Source organism: Fusarium oxysporum, chromosome IV (assembly GCF_013085055.1).
Source record: "Fusarium oxysporum Fo47 chromosome IV, complete sequence".
Classification (NCBI taxonomy): domain Eukaryota; kingdom Fungi; phylum Ascomycota; class Sordariomycetes; order Hypocreales; family Nectriaceae; genus Fusarium; species Fusarium oxysporum.
In genome coordinates, this window is record NC_072843.1 from 749,822 (window position 1) to 762,498 (window position 12,677).

Consider the following 12,677-nt stretch of genomic DNA (forward strand, 5'->3'; position numbering starts at 1 on the left):
TCAAGGGCATGATGGAAGCTTTGTATCACGATGTATGTAAACTAGGTGAAAGAAAAACTTGTATAATATGTACCAAATGCTATCTATAAATAAACAGATTGCCGGATCCTATCAAAATCTACTGCGTAGAACTAGGGTATCTCCGTCTATACTACTGAACTAAAGAATAACGCCAGGGGAAGAAACATCGCTCACATGCTCATTCCATGCTATGACTTGAAAGAAAGAAAGAAAGATAAGGGAGGACCCGTCTTAGATGGATCGCTTCTTAAGGCCACAGGTCTCGAGGCACTTATCAACACCAAGAGCAATGCTCTTAGGGACAGCCTGCCGGACCTTGTCGATATCCTCACCGGCGATGCTCTGGCCGAAGGTAGCAGCAATGACATCGTCGCTCAGAGAAACAAGTTCATCAGCGATCTGACCAGTTCCAAAGTCCTCAGTTGCAAAAGTAGCAATGAAGGTAGCGGGCTCGCAGTCGGGGTTGAACTGTGTGTGGATAGATCCTTGGTAGAAGGGAGTCATCATGTTGGCTGTAAGCTCAGTGCGGATAACACGACGCTTGCCATCCTTGTCGAGGACGCCGTTCTCGGGGACCATCTCGGTGATGAGGCGGCCGGAGGTGACAACTTGGAGTTCAGCGGAGCGAGGGTGAACGTGAAGAGTGTTCATGCCACAGGCTGATTATATGTTAGTGTTGCTATTTAGAGATGGTATAAGAGAAACTCACGATCGATTCTGCCAAAGGCCATACCAGCGCCAGTACCAACAAGAGCAGGGAAGTTGGCACGGTTAGCAGCGATGAGCTCGCCGCCCTTTCCAGGGTTATCTTGCTTCTTGTTGAAGTCAAAGACAAAGTCATCGTCCTCGGGGAGAAGAGCAAAGCGGTCAGCGGCACTGGTGATATGTTAGTCATGTGTCCTAGCCAAGTCATCATTGGGGGCTGCTTACGTATCAGCTAGTCGAAGCTGGGCAGTCAGACTGAGAGGCTTGCTAGAGTCTGTTCGTCGAGTATTGCGAGGAGCTGCCTCGGCGAAGGAGGTGAAGGCCAGGACGGCGGAGACGAGAGCAGTGGTGAACTTCATTGTGAATGATGTTGAGATATTGAAGTATAGAGTTTGAAGAGGAGAATGAGATGAGATGAGATTGTTATGGTTGTAAGGCTTGTAATGCTTGTAATGCTTGAGTGATGCTATGAATGATATCTCCAATCTCAACCGGATACCACCATCTTCTTATACCCATTCTCACCATCAGATAACCACATGAACCCAGGCACAAGACTCACGATGCTGAGCTGTCAGACCCAGGAACAAGACAGCCTCAGAGGCTCTGCACAGTCAAAAATAGTCAACATCCTACGGAAGATGGCATATCCGTCTTGTTTACCAGCCTCATCCTAGCGGCCTTGGTGCTGAGCGAGAGTCGTTGATTGGTGGTTTGCCGCTATTTCGAGGGTTCGTGGGCTGTGCAAGGACGCCAACGCGCAGTAGTCGCCGACCCCCCTCCTCCAAAAATAATCGACTAAGCGCTTCTGCGATGGATTCCTGTCAGCACCAACGGCATTTTGTTCTTACGGAGACCGAATGATCCGGTGAAAGTGTCGAATGAGATGGTTTTGTTAGGTTTGTTGGCCAGGTTTCCCCAGGTTGAGTGAGGAATAAGCTGGGTTTATTCATAGATTTATCATCTGGTTATAATTATCATCCGCCTCTATTATGGGCCACGTGTGGAAGCACAGCCGATCTGAAGATGTTTTGTTTCTTGTCTAGAATGAAAGGAAACATCCCCACTGTTTGTAAACATTTCGCTTATCTTTGCTTTGTGGTTCTTACAACATTCAAGCACCTGTTAGCACATCATTCAGAGAAACATGTCCAAGTCACCAAGTTCAACTTCAATGGGTAGTGTAAGGTCAATTATATTAGACGTTCCAGCCATATGTTTCGTAGATCTTCGATATCGTCATTTCGTAACCAAGACGTCAGAAACAAACTCCAATAGTTGAAACTTGAAACCTTCTATCATTGTGGCTTCAGCGCCATGCAGGTCATCATCCACTTTGTTCTTCTATGCCGTACGCCACTCCCGCCTGGAGGTCGTCATATTCATTGTTTATTGTTTTGAGCTGAGACGAGACATGGCTCTCGATGCTTAAAATTACACTTTATCCACTGGAAAAAACGCCCAGTTCTGGAACCGTCAACTACCGACCACGATCTGATTGATTCGATCGTAAAACCTAGATCTACCCTGGAGCATCGTTTCTTTTTGCTTCAATCTCAACCCTCCCTTTAATGGGCTCTTGTCACAAGTAATGGCTTGGCATGGTACAGATTCCAGTTGAATCATAGTGCAGAAAAACTATGCTTGATTGATGCTACTAAACTACCGAGACATTCCATTGCCATAGACCCCAGGATCTCAGCTTCGTTACAAGTTGGCAGAATGGATAGGGGTGACCGTTACGACATATCATCCTCTCACCATATCTCCTGACACCTCTTCAACTTATCAATTCCCACTGGCAGGATGTAAAGGCGAGCATGAATCGCTTGTCCTTATCGCATTGCATGGATAATATGCATTGATCAGTCCCCGGATGCTATAAATCCTAGGAAGGTTTAGCGATTTTAAGCGACATTTGGATCCTCAGTGATGCGATATCGGTGGCTCGTATCGTGTAATGCCCCTCTTTCAATGCATCGTTCAGCTGAAGGAAAAGGGATTGAGAATTTCCAAGATAGTTTTCAGTTTGAACCACACCGATATTCGAAACGCGATAGATTCCATGCGAAAGTCTTGTAAGATAGGTACCTACCTATCGAGCCAACCTCTACGAAGAGGGAAGGAAGCTGTTGAGTCACGTGTGAGTGTTAGTGTCTCGATCTCGTCCTGTCATTCTGTTTCATGATATCTTCAACTTACCTTATACTACTCGTATAAGCGGCTCATAAAAATCGAGATGGCGCCAAAGTGTTTATATTATCCCGAAACTTGTCGTTTCTCGTACGGATATTGTCAACTTTATTCCACTGACCATTCACACTAAACAGGGGAGCATGACGTCGATCTTCAGCCGAATACACTAACAAACAGTGAAATTACTGACCCCTCTTTGGAAGGTGACTGCTGCCATCAATCTTATTTCGACGAGAAGAGCTGACTCGCCCTCTTGAATTCAGTAGCCAAGCGCGTCTCCCTGGCCAATTGTGAGTGGCACAGCACGCGTTGAGTAGGCTGTCAGTTGTGGCTCCGAACCGTCTGGGGACTGTTTGAACGCTAACCAAACACACATTGGCCCGGGAACTATGGTTGCAAAGGCTGTGGGAAAAACCACTCGCCAGGGGCTTTAAGAGCCAGCAGACCAATGTGAGTCTCTGTCGCAAGCCACAGAAAAACGTCCAGGGGTAGCGTGTCGAGAGTGCAATGACACATGGACGCCAGTTCCTAAAAACAGGGACGAGACAATCCAGAATCAAAATCTGAATCTGAACGAGAAGCGGAACCGAGACAATGGTGGTTAGATGACCTGAACCCCAGGATCTCTCTTACAGCAAGTCTTCATGGAAAACGATGCCGTTGCCCCATCCGGCCATCGTTCCGAACATGCTGGTACCATGGCCGCAGAGTCATCCCTCTTTGGCATCGACAGCTGCACAATTAAGCATCACCTTGACATGATATGGTTGACTCTAATCTGCTCCGAGCGTGATCCCCTGAGCCAAGAACTCGAACCAGGCACGGTCTCAACAGGATTGGCTAGATCGAGGCCAGGGGTCAGACATGCCAACGTCTGATTGGAGACGGTTACATTACTCGACCCCCCCGTCACAGGAGGGCATCCACACAAGAACAGGGTCTCTCAGTTCCATGCAGGTACCGTGAGGCCATGGCTCAGCATGGGGCCTGACCACGAGCCCACTCAGACGAGGCCTCGCCCACGGCTCAATCTCCTTGCTGTGGGTGACTGCGCTGGTGTCCGCGCTTCTGCCCATGGCTCATTTCCTGGGGATCCATATCCATCTCGTGGACCTGTCGATCTCTTAATATTCATGTCCTTGCTTCCTTGCCTGTCACTCATTCTTTTGTTTCCTTGCTTTGTTAAAACGTTTCTGTCGCTGGTCCGCGAGTTCATCGACTTTCCTCGTCAGCTGCATCACTCGTTCTGTTGCTCGACGACAATTACACTCTTTTTTACCAAACGCCCGTCAGGATATATGTCTCGTTTGTGACAATAGTTGAAGGACTGGAGGTATTCGCGCAATAAAATAAGAACAACCGTTCTGGAATTTACCGAAACGAAATCGACTCGTATCCATCGACGACAATCTCAATGAGACTCATCAACCTTTCGGCTGCCCTTCTGGGCGCCTTGTCTGCGCCATCAATGGTCGCTGGCAAGCAACACGGTCACCGTCACAATGGTTTTGAGCACTTGCGACAACATCTTCCCGTTCAGTCTTCGACTCTTGAGAAGCGTGGTGGACAATGCCAGTTCCCTACCGATGACCCCAACATGGTCGCCGTCACTCCCGATGCGAAGAACGCCGGTTGGGCTATGAGCCCCGATCAGGAGTGCAAGCCTGGGTCTTACTGCCCTTTTGCCTGCAAGCCCGGTATGGTTATGAACCAATGGGATCCGGATTCTACTTATGAGTATCCCGCTTCAATGGTACGCCTGACCTGTATTATCTAGTAACTTCGATGCACGCAACTAACACTTCTCAGAACGGAGGTCTCTTCTGTAACAAGAATGGTGAAATTGAGAAGCCTTTTGAGGGCAAGCCCAACTGTGTTTCTGGCACTGGTTCCATTGAGGCTGTTAACAAGTGTGGTTCCAAAATGTCTTGGTGCCAGACTGTCCTGCCTGGTAACGAAGCTATGCTTATCCCTACTCTTGTCACTTCTAGCGCCACTCTGGCTGTTCCCGGATCTTCGTACTGGTGCTCCACCGCTGCTCAGTAAGTCACTTGAGTCTTGTTGATCATCGAAGATCTCTAACGATCATATAGCTTCTACATCAACCCCCCTGGCACTGGTGAGGAGGGCTGCATCTGGGGTACCGAGTCTGAGCCCATTGGTAACTGGAGCCCCTACGTTGCTGGTGCTAACACTGAGTCCAACGGTCAGACTTTTGTCAAGATTGGTTGGAACCCCATCTGGGAGGACTCGGCTCTGAAGAGCAAGCTGCCCGACTTCGGTGTTGAGATCCAGTGCCCCGACGGTGGTTGCAATGGTCTTCCTTGCAGGATCGACCCTGCTAAGGGTGAGGGCAATGTTGGCAGCAGCCTTTCCGCTAAGGGTGCTGGTGGCGCTGCCTTCTGTGTCGTTACCGTTCAGAAGGGTAGCACTGCTCAGATCGTTGCCTTCTCCTCTGGCAAAGGTTCATCCGGCGGTGATGACGATGACGATGAAGAGACCGAGTCTTCTACTGCTGAGGCTGAGCCCTCTACCACAGCAGAGGCCAAGGTCACCACTTCTGAGGAACCTGTTGTCTCTACCACCAAGGAGCCTTCGACTACCGCTGAGCCCACCACTTCGGCACTCCCTACCACCACTTCCTCAACCTCCACCACCACTACTAGTGTTGAGACTACCTCTTCTGCTGAGACTAGCAGCACCACCGAGCAAGAGACTTCCTCCGATACCACCACGGAGGTGCCTACCTCAACCATCTTCACTTCTGCTACTTCCAAGACCACCAAGCACAAGTCCACCAAGAAGGTCTACCCTACTGTCAAGCCTGGTATCTTCCGTGAGAACGGAACCTCAACCTACACCTCCTCCGAGTCCGAGGAGACCGCTGCCGCCACTGAGGTCGACTCTGGAGCAGCTCCCACTCAGTCCAAGGAAAACGAGGCAGGTCGCCACCAAGGCAACACTGCTGTCGCTGGCCTTGTCGTCGCATTCATCGCCGCCGCTTGTTTCTTCTAAATTCTATATCCTTTGACGACCATTTACCACTGTCTTGACGCAGCTGGCATTCTATTCACAGAAACTATTTTCTACGACATTCCTTTATTACTGGTACTTTACATATATTATCAAGCCAACTACCTATCGGCGATAGTGTCTATTGTCTTATTACTAGACTACTCAGCAGTCCTCTGGCTGTTGGGAAGCCTAGTTGCTAATACCCGCCCCGGGTATAATATTCTTCAAGAGTCCCTTGTCTGGGCTCTTGTGGGCCCGTGGGCATTATATACAAGTTTCAACGCTTCATTTCACGGTCGATATACCCTTTTTTGCACACATTGGAGACTTTTTGGATGTTTGGAGAAAACAAGCGATGGTTTTAAGTTTATTCTCGCGATTAACGACGTATGCACACATGAATCAGAGAGTTTAGGGGGAAACTTCTTGTACGGTTGTTGAGAAAAGCAGGAGATGGTGTGGTTTAGTCGATGGGATGATGCTCGGCCATCTCGGCTTATTATTATAAAAACACTTTTTTGATTAGACATATTTAATGGGTGTGATGAACGTTGTCGCACGCAGCTATTGGAAAAGAAATATGTGTCTGGTCGTTTTGATTGCCACAAGTACATCCTCATATTATAGCCATACTCTAATCTTATTATCCCCTGGGTATCATACAGGAAATGATATTATACAAACGCCATCAAGATGAGTTATGATCCAAGTATCCAAGCTAGGTGATCTAGCTCAACTGTCCATCTCCCCTTTCTTTTTACTCCTTGACCCATCCAGGTACCTCATCAGGATCGTAGTCTTCATATCTCCTTTCTCGATTTATTTGCCAGACGTTGGGCCAGCCAGCAAGCACAGGGCTGCCCTTGGCCTTCGCACCGATGATTGCAAATCGTCCTTGCCCATGAGCGATAAACCCATGCATCAAACCCTGTTGAACAAGCGTTGCGACGGTCATCTCCACGTCCTCGAATGTGACCTCTGCGTTACCCCAGATCATACCCTCATTTGGCCGGAGAGATTTGGGCCCTCCGGGTGGCGGAGCTAGTGTGGACGTGGCTTCGGGATTTTGAGCATTGTTCTCGAGGGCTTTCATAAGGAGAGGGTTGACGCTTTGAGAACGACCAAGTGAGTTTGGTCCTGCTGGGAGCCAACCTTCAAGGCGGTGTTGAAGGTATACCCCGAGCGTATGAAGGTCTGCAAGGTCAAGTGTGGCGGCTTTTCGGGATGATGCATCGGTTGGCGGGACGTATGTGAGGAGGAAAGTCTTTCTGCTTAGTGAGCGCCAGAGCAGAGGTCGTAGTCGGTTACCGAGGGTTAAAAGCAAGCCCTTCTCGAAGAGCCATGTTTCGTGTTGCGCAAGGTGGTGTTGAAATTGGATGAAGTTGCCATATCTGATAGCCTGGCAAATGGGGAAGAAAACAGGCGCTAGAGTCTGACATTCTGGGCGTTGAAGCAATACTTGTGATGGAAAACGTCCAAGAAGGATATTACAGGGAATAAGATAGGTGAGGATGTTTGTCCGATGAGAGACCAGCTGCGAAGGGGTCTGAAGGTATGCTTCTTCAAGGCACAGCGCAGCCCGGAGGTAGTGGTTGTTTGAGAAGTTGAAGCGGCCTAGGTAGTAGAGAAATGTGACGCGCTGAGCAGCTGGGTAGAGAGATAGTGGCGGAGAGATGGTGGAAATATTGACAAAGATCATTTTGGCGAGATGTGTTCTTCGGCACTTTTATCTGGTCAGCGACATATCTTATAACATATTGGGTTGTCACATACTGCAAAGAGAAGCTTGAGAACAAGGTTGGCAAACATGTAGACTCCAACCTTTTTGCCCTCTGGTTTCGCATAACGACCGCTAGATCGATCTGTGAGACATGTTGTGAAGATCTTTTGGATGATTTCTGCTGAAGATTCGGCGATGCTCTTATCCTCATCTACGGCACGTAGACGACGCGCCAGGTCAGGGCGTTTGTTCAAAGACATTGTGAGACGAGCCAGCGTCTCTGAGAGGGACATGCTCGTCTTGAGTAGCATGGCGCCGTAGGTTGGGTGAGCAAAAGCAGTTGCGCAAGAGCTATGATATCAAAGATTAGTCCTCATGACCATTATCCATCCAATGTTTGGTATCATACTTGACAAGCCCACTAAGCAATTGATGCGCGCCCAGCAAATCATCATAATTGACGTCGCGCCAAAAGGCCATGTAGTCCTTCATAAAGGCCACAAAGCCAGGCCACACGGTAGCTTGACCTTCCGGGACGTCATCCTCCTGAGGTAGTGTCCTTTCAACGATGTTGTCAAGACCCTGTTGGCGGAATTGGGAGCGTAGCTCAGATGCGAGGTTGTGATATTGCTGAGGAGAATTAGGCTCTACCTGGAGCCAGGCGCGAAGCTCGTCGCCATTCTGAGTGCGGATGAAATTGCGGATCTGGGTGAGAAAGTCGAGGACTAGAGGCATCGCGAGTGATGGTGGTGATTGAGGGGAGAGAAGAGAGAGAGAGGGTGAAGATTGAGTTGAGAGGTGAGGTTGAGCTGAGCTTCCGGGAGAGTTGGGTCAGTGAGTGAGTGGAAAATAGTATGGCTCCACTGTCTCAGTGAACAGAGCAGCAAGAACATCCCCCATTGTTCTTCCTAAACACTTCCTAACCGGAACAGTCTTATTATTAGCCAATGAACTTAACCCAAACACTCAGAGGTAATTCAACTTTGCCAGTGGAATAAAACCACTATTTTATGTGAGATGATGGCTCATCATGACAGCTTATCAATAACATGGGATCGCATGTGCTCATCATGTTACCCTGCACTGAGAGATCATGATAACTGCTCAGCAGTTGGTCCTTAGAAGTAATGGCATACACATTGCAGGTAAAAATACGAGCTGCACTGAAATGATCTTCCTTGCTATTATTCAATTTTTATCTTATTTTGCTTTGTTCCTCTACTATCAATCATAAATACTCTATCGTTATAGCTCATAAACCTTTTTATACAGACTCAACACGCTGGACAACCAGTGCAGTCGCAGCACCACCACCGTTGCAAATAGCAGCAACACCATACTCACCAGGCTTAAGCTGATGTAGCAGAGTTGTCAAGATTCGTGAACCAGAGCTGCCAAGAGCATGGCCCAGTGAGATAGCACCACCCAGAGGGTTAACCTTGGCACCTTCAAGACCCAGAATCTTAGAGTTGGCTAGGATCACGCTGGCGAAAGCCTCGTTAAACTCCCAGATGGCAACCTGATCCTTGGTGATACCGGCACGCTCGAGAGCGATGGGGACAGCCTTGGCGGGAGCGATAGGAAAGTCAATGGGAGAAGTGGCAGCATCAGCGTAACCGCAGATCTTGGCCAGAACGCGCGAGCCAGAGCCATACTGTTGGGCAATGGCCTTGCTTCCGAGAACAAGAGCACTAGCACCATCGTTAAGAGTCGATGAGTTGGCGGCGGTGACAGTGCCACTTCCGTCACGAACGAAAGCAGGCTTCAGGGTAGGGATCTTGTCGAACTTGACCTCGTTGAATCCCTCATCGGTGTCGATAACAGTCTCGCCCTTTCGTGACTTGACGGTAACGGGGGCGATCTCGTCAGCAAAGGCCTTGTCGGCCCAAGCCTTTTGCGCATTGCGGTATGACTGGATAGCGTACTCGTCCTGCTGCTCGCGGGTGATCTTGTAGTTCTTGACAGTGTTCTCGGCGCAGTTGCCCATATGGAATTGATCATAAACATCAGTAAGTCCGTCCTTAATAAGACCATCCTCCATCTTCACGTGGCCAAAAGCAGGAAGACCACTGGCGCGGGGCACGTAGTATGGAACCTGTGACATGTTCTCCATTCCACCAGCGATCTGAGCCTCAGAGAGACCCAGCTGGATGTTCTGAGCGGCCAGAGCAACGGCCTTCAGTCCAGAAGCGCAGACCTTGTTAATAGTGGTAGCCTCGATCTCCTTGGGCAGACCAGCGAAGATGGCGGCCTGTCGAGCGGGCGCTTGGCCAACAGAGCCTTGGAGAACGTTGCCCATGTATACATCGGTGATCTTCTCGACGGGGACCTTTGACTTTTCCAGGGCGGACTTGATAGCGACAGCGCCGAGCTTAGGAGCCGATACTGACAGGAACGAGCCGTTGAACTAGGAATATGTTAATAAGCTGGTTCAAACACCAATCGATTTGGAGTATGCTGTACCTTTGCTGTAGGAGTTCGAGCGGCGCTCAGGATATAGGCGTCCTGAATCTCTTTACGCAGAGCCGGCCGTGTAGAGAACTGTCGTGCGCCATTCACATGTCCAGCAAGCTGGGCCAGCCGGCCAGCGGATCTTAGTTGAGCAGGAGACATTTTGATGTATATGAGTGGGTATCAAGACGTAACAGGACAGGCAGAACGGAGAGAAAAGAAGAGGATGGGAATGGATTGAAGTAATAAGCAAGAGAAGACGACCTCGGGTATCGTAATAATATGGCAATATACATCCGCTTCGGTCCTCTTCGGCTTTCAGCGGGGGAGGGCCCGAGGTGGCGGCCACAAGCTCTCCCGTGCCGAGACTACAAATCCGGGGGAGTTTTACAGGTGACGTCGAAGCTGGGGTACAAGCTAAACGGTGACATTGGCTTATAGTCTGAAGTACCTTTTTTTTTTTGTCAGACCTGAGGACGGACTCTTTCCACCGCTGCCTATATCACTATCGTGTAATTCATTTCAATTTAGTAGCTTCTCCTTCATCGGAATTGGTTGTCGGTTCCGAAATGCCATAGTTTAGTTCCCAGAGCGGCCTTCGTCCCCCGCGACCATGTGAAAGCTCCGGGTAGTGGGGGATATAAAATAAGCATTTTGACAGTCAGCGTATAATTATGCGATCAATTTTGTCCAAGAAAAGTTCCTAATTAAGACAAGAGGGATAACTTGATGCTTATAAAGCAAATCAAACACTATTCAAGGCTTTGCAGGCTCTGAAGATGCCTCCAAAGTTGCTGCGGCTCGGCCATGTCACGTGCGGCATTCTCGGTGAGAAGGTGAGACAGACGTTAAGTGGACCACTCACCGTGCATTGATAGGCCAGAACGATAAACATGCTTGATTGGTAGATTGCATCACCTAACTCCTCCGCTGTGGAATCCGAATCATCGACCAGCCTGTCCATGACCAATCTCCATCTCCGCTCATCATCTTGCACCGCCAAATCTTAGGACAGTGAGTCGTGCATGCAAATCGTTTCGCTTGCTAGAAATATTCATCAAGTGCAACATTCACGTTACGATTTCTCTCTTTCAACAGCATTCAACTTCTATCCTTACATCCGTTCTCGCCTTCCGACCCAGTCGCTATCATGTCTACCGCTGCTCGTCGCCGTCTCATGCGAGACTTCAAGGTTCGCCATTCTTTAACGAGCGCCCCCAGATCAAACCTCGCTGACTCCCACGATAGCGCATGCAGACCGATCCTCCCGCTGGTGTCTCTGCTTCACCTGTACCAGACAATGTCATGACCTGGTTCGTACGCCCTCGTCGACATCGCCGATCCTGAACACAAATACTCATCATACGTCTTGTAGGAACGCCGTCATCATCGGCCCCGCAGACACCCCCTTTGAAGATGGCACCTTTCGACTTGTGATGCAGTTCGAAGAGCAATATCCCAACAAGCCTCCCCAAGTCAAGTTCATCAGCCAGATGTTCCACCCCAACGTCTACGCCACCGGAGAGCTTTGTCTCGACATTCTGCAAAATCGATGGAGTCCTACGTACGATGTCGCCGCTGTCTTGACCAGTATTCAAAGGTGAGCAGCATCAATAGTAGCCGATTAAAGGCGTACGCTGATCTTTCAACAGTTTACTTAACGACCCTAACACTGGTTCACCTGCGAACGTCGAAGCTTCCAACCTATACAAGGACAACCGAAAGGAATACACCAAGCGTGTCAGAGAGACGGTGGAGAAGAGCTGGGAAGACTGAACGGCCTAACTTCAAAAGGACAGAGAACGGTATGCCAACGTCGACCTGTCCAGCAAGGTACAGATCAGGCTGCTCAAACAATGAAAGTGCTCTGCAGCCCAAAGCTGCAAGCATTTTGTGTAAATGGCGTTTGGGGTGCGAGGAGTTTCAACTGACTAAACTGCATTCGAGGCGTTGCAAGCGTCCAGGAAGCCCCGGGAACGTTAGCTTATGATATCACAAGGGTTCATCATGAAGAAGGAGTTTAATGTTTCTTGTAGCGCCTTTGTTTATTGTCCGAGAATGACTCTCAACGAAGTGAACTATGCTTGCTAACGAAGCGGAATGTGTCAAATGGTGGGGGTGTATTGTGTCCTTGCTTGTGAGGAATGGTGACATGTTTAATGACTCTTATCATTTCGTTTCATGTGACACTTTGCCAAAGAACGCTTGTTATCGTTGCATGAACTTAATATCCTCCCTTTGTAAAGTAGGCATTGCGCTGAACGGACAATTTAATGCGCTTAATAAGAATGCTTGAGGCTAATGATTGGCCATTTGCCATAATAGGTAGTGTGTTGACTACTGACAGCACCATGATGAACCCCTCGACGCAGCAACCCGATACCTGATATCTGTAAGCCAAAGATCCCGGCAAATCTCCAAATTGCGTCGGTCGAGTGAAACAAGACCAACAATCTGGGCCTGAACCTCAAAGTCCAACGTTCTTTTTAGACACATCACTCCGGGAGGCCTAATCTCCAAGGGGTAAAAAAAACCAAAAACCTCTAAAGAGTCCCCTAAATTATAGGAC

The 12,677-nt window shown here is 49.0% G+C and overlaps 5 protein-coding genes across 5 annotated transcripts; 2 read left to right on the forward strand and 3 right to left on the reverse strand.

Annotated features, from left to right (window-relative positions):
* Positions 1-70: 70 nt before the first annotated feature.
* FOBCDRAFT_219953 (RmlC-like cupin domain-containing protein) lies at positions 71-1,193 on the reverse strand. Its single transcript, XM_031179956.3, has 3 exons — positions 952-1,193; positions 731-897; positions 71-680 (listed from the first exon to the last, which is right to left on the reverse strand). The coding sequence occupies exons 1-3, from the start codon at positions 1,083-1,085 to the stop codon at positions 253-255; spliced, it is 729 nt and encodes a 242-aa protein (XP_031045843.1). The 5' UTR covers positions 1,086-1,193; the 3' UTR covers positions 71-252.
* A 3,044-nt stretch (positions 1,194-4,237) lies between these two features.
* FOBCDRAFT_27269 (-domain-containing protein) lies at positions 4,238-6,082 on the forward strand. The gene is made up of 3 exons (XM_031179955.3): positions 4,238-4,675; positions 4,732-4,964; positions 5,016-6,082. Exons 1-3 carry the CDS (start codon positions 4,337-4,339, stop codon positions 5,935-5,937), a joined length of 1,494 nt encoding a protein of 497 aa, XP_031045842.2. The 5' UTR covers positions 4,238-4,336; the 3' UTR covers positions 5,938-6,082.
* Positions 6,083-6,675: 593 nt separating this feature from the next.
* FOBCDRAFT_291232 (uncharacterized protein) lies at positions 6,676-8,448 on the reverse strand. The gene is made up of 3 exons (XM_031179954.3): positions 8,067-8,448; positions 7,711-8,008; positions 6,676-7,660 (listed from the first exon to the last, which is right to left on the reverse strand). The coding sequence occupies exons 1-3, from the start codon at positions 8,390-8,392 to the stop codon at positions 6,695-6,697; spliced, it is 1,590 nt and encodes a 529-aa protein (XP_031045841.2). The 5' UTR covers positions 8,393-8,448; the 3' UTR covers positions 6,676-6,694.
* A 372-nt stretch (positions 8,449-8,820) lies between these two features.
* On the reverse strand, positions 8,821-10,446 carry FOBCDRAFT_219958 (Thiolase, N-terminal domain-containing protein). The gene is made up of 2 exons (XM_031179953.3): positions 10,121-10,446; positions 8,821-10,064 (listed from the first exon to the last, which is right to left on the reverse strand). The coding sequence occupies exons 1-2, from the start codon at positions 10,268-10,270 to the stop codon at positions 8,922-8,924; spliced, it is 1,293 nt and encodes a 430-aa protein (XP_031045840.1). The 5' UTR covers positions 10,271-10,446; the 3' UTR covers positions 8,821-8,921.
* A 347-nt stretch (positions 10,447-10,793) lies between these two features.
* Positions 10,794-12,264, forward strand: FOBCDRAFT_219960 (ubiquitin-conjugating enzyme E2). Its single transcript, XM_031179951.3, has 4 exons — positions 10,794-11,300; positions 11,357-11,421; positions 11,484-11,708; positions 11,761-12,264. The coding sequence occupies exons 1-4, from the start codon at positions 11,259-11,261 to the stop codon at positions 11,882-11,884; spliced, it is 456 nt and encodes a 151-aa protein (XP_031045838.1). The 5' UTR covers positions 10,794-11,258; the 3' UTR covers positions 11,885-12,264.
* The last annotated feature ends 413 nt before the right edge of the window (positions 12,265-12,677 follow it).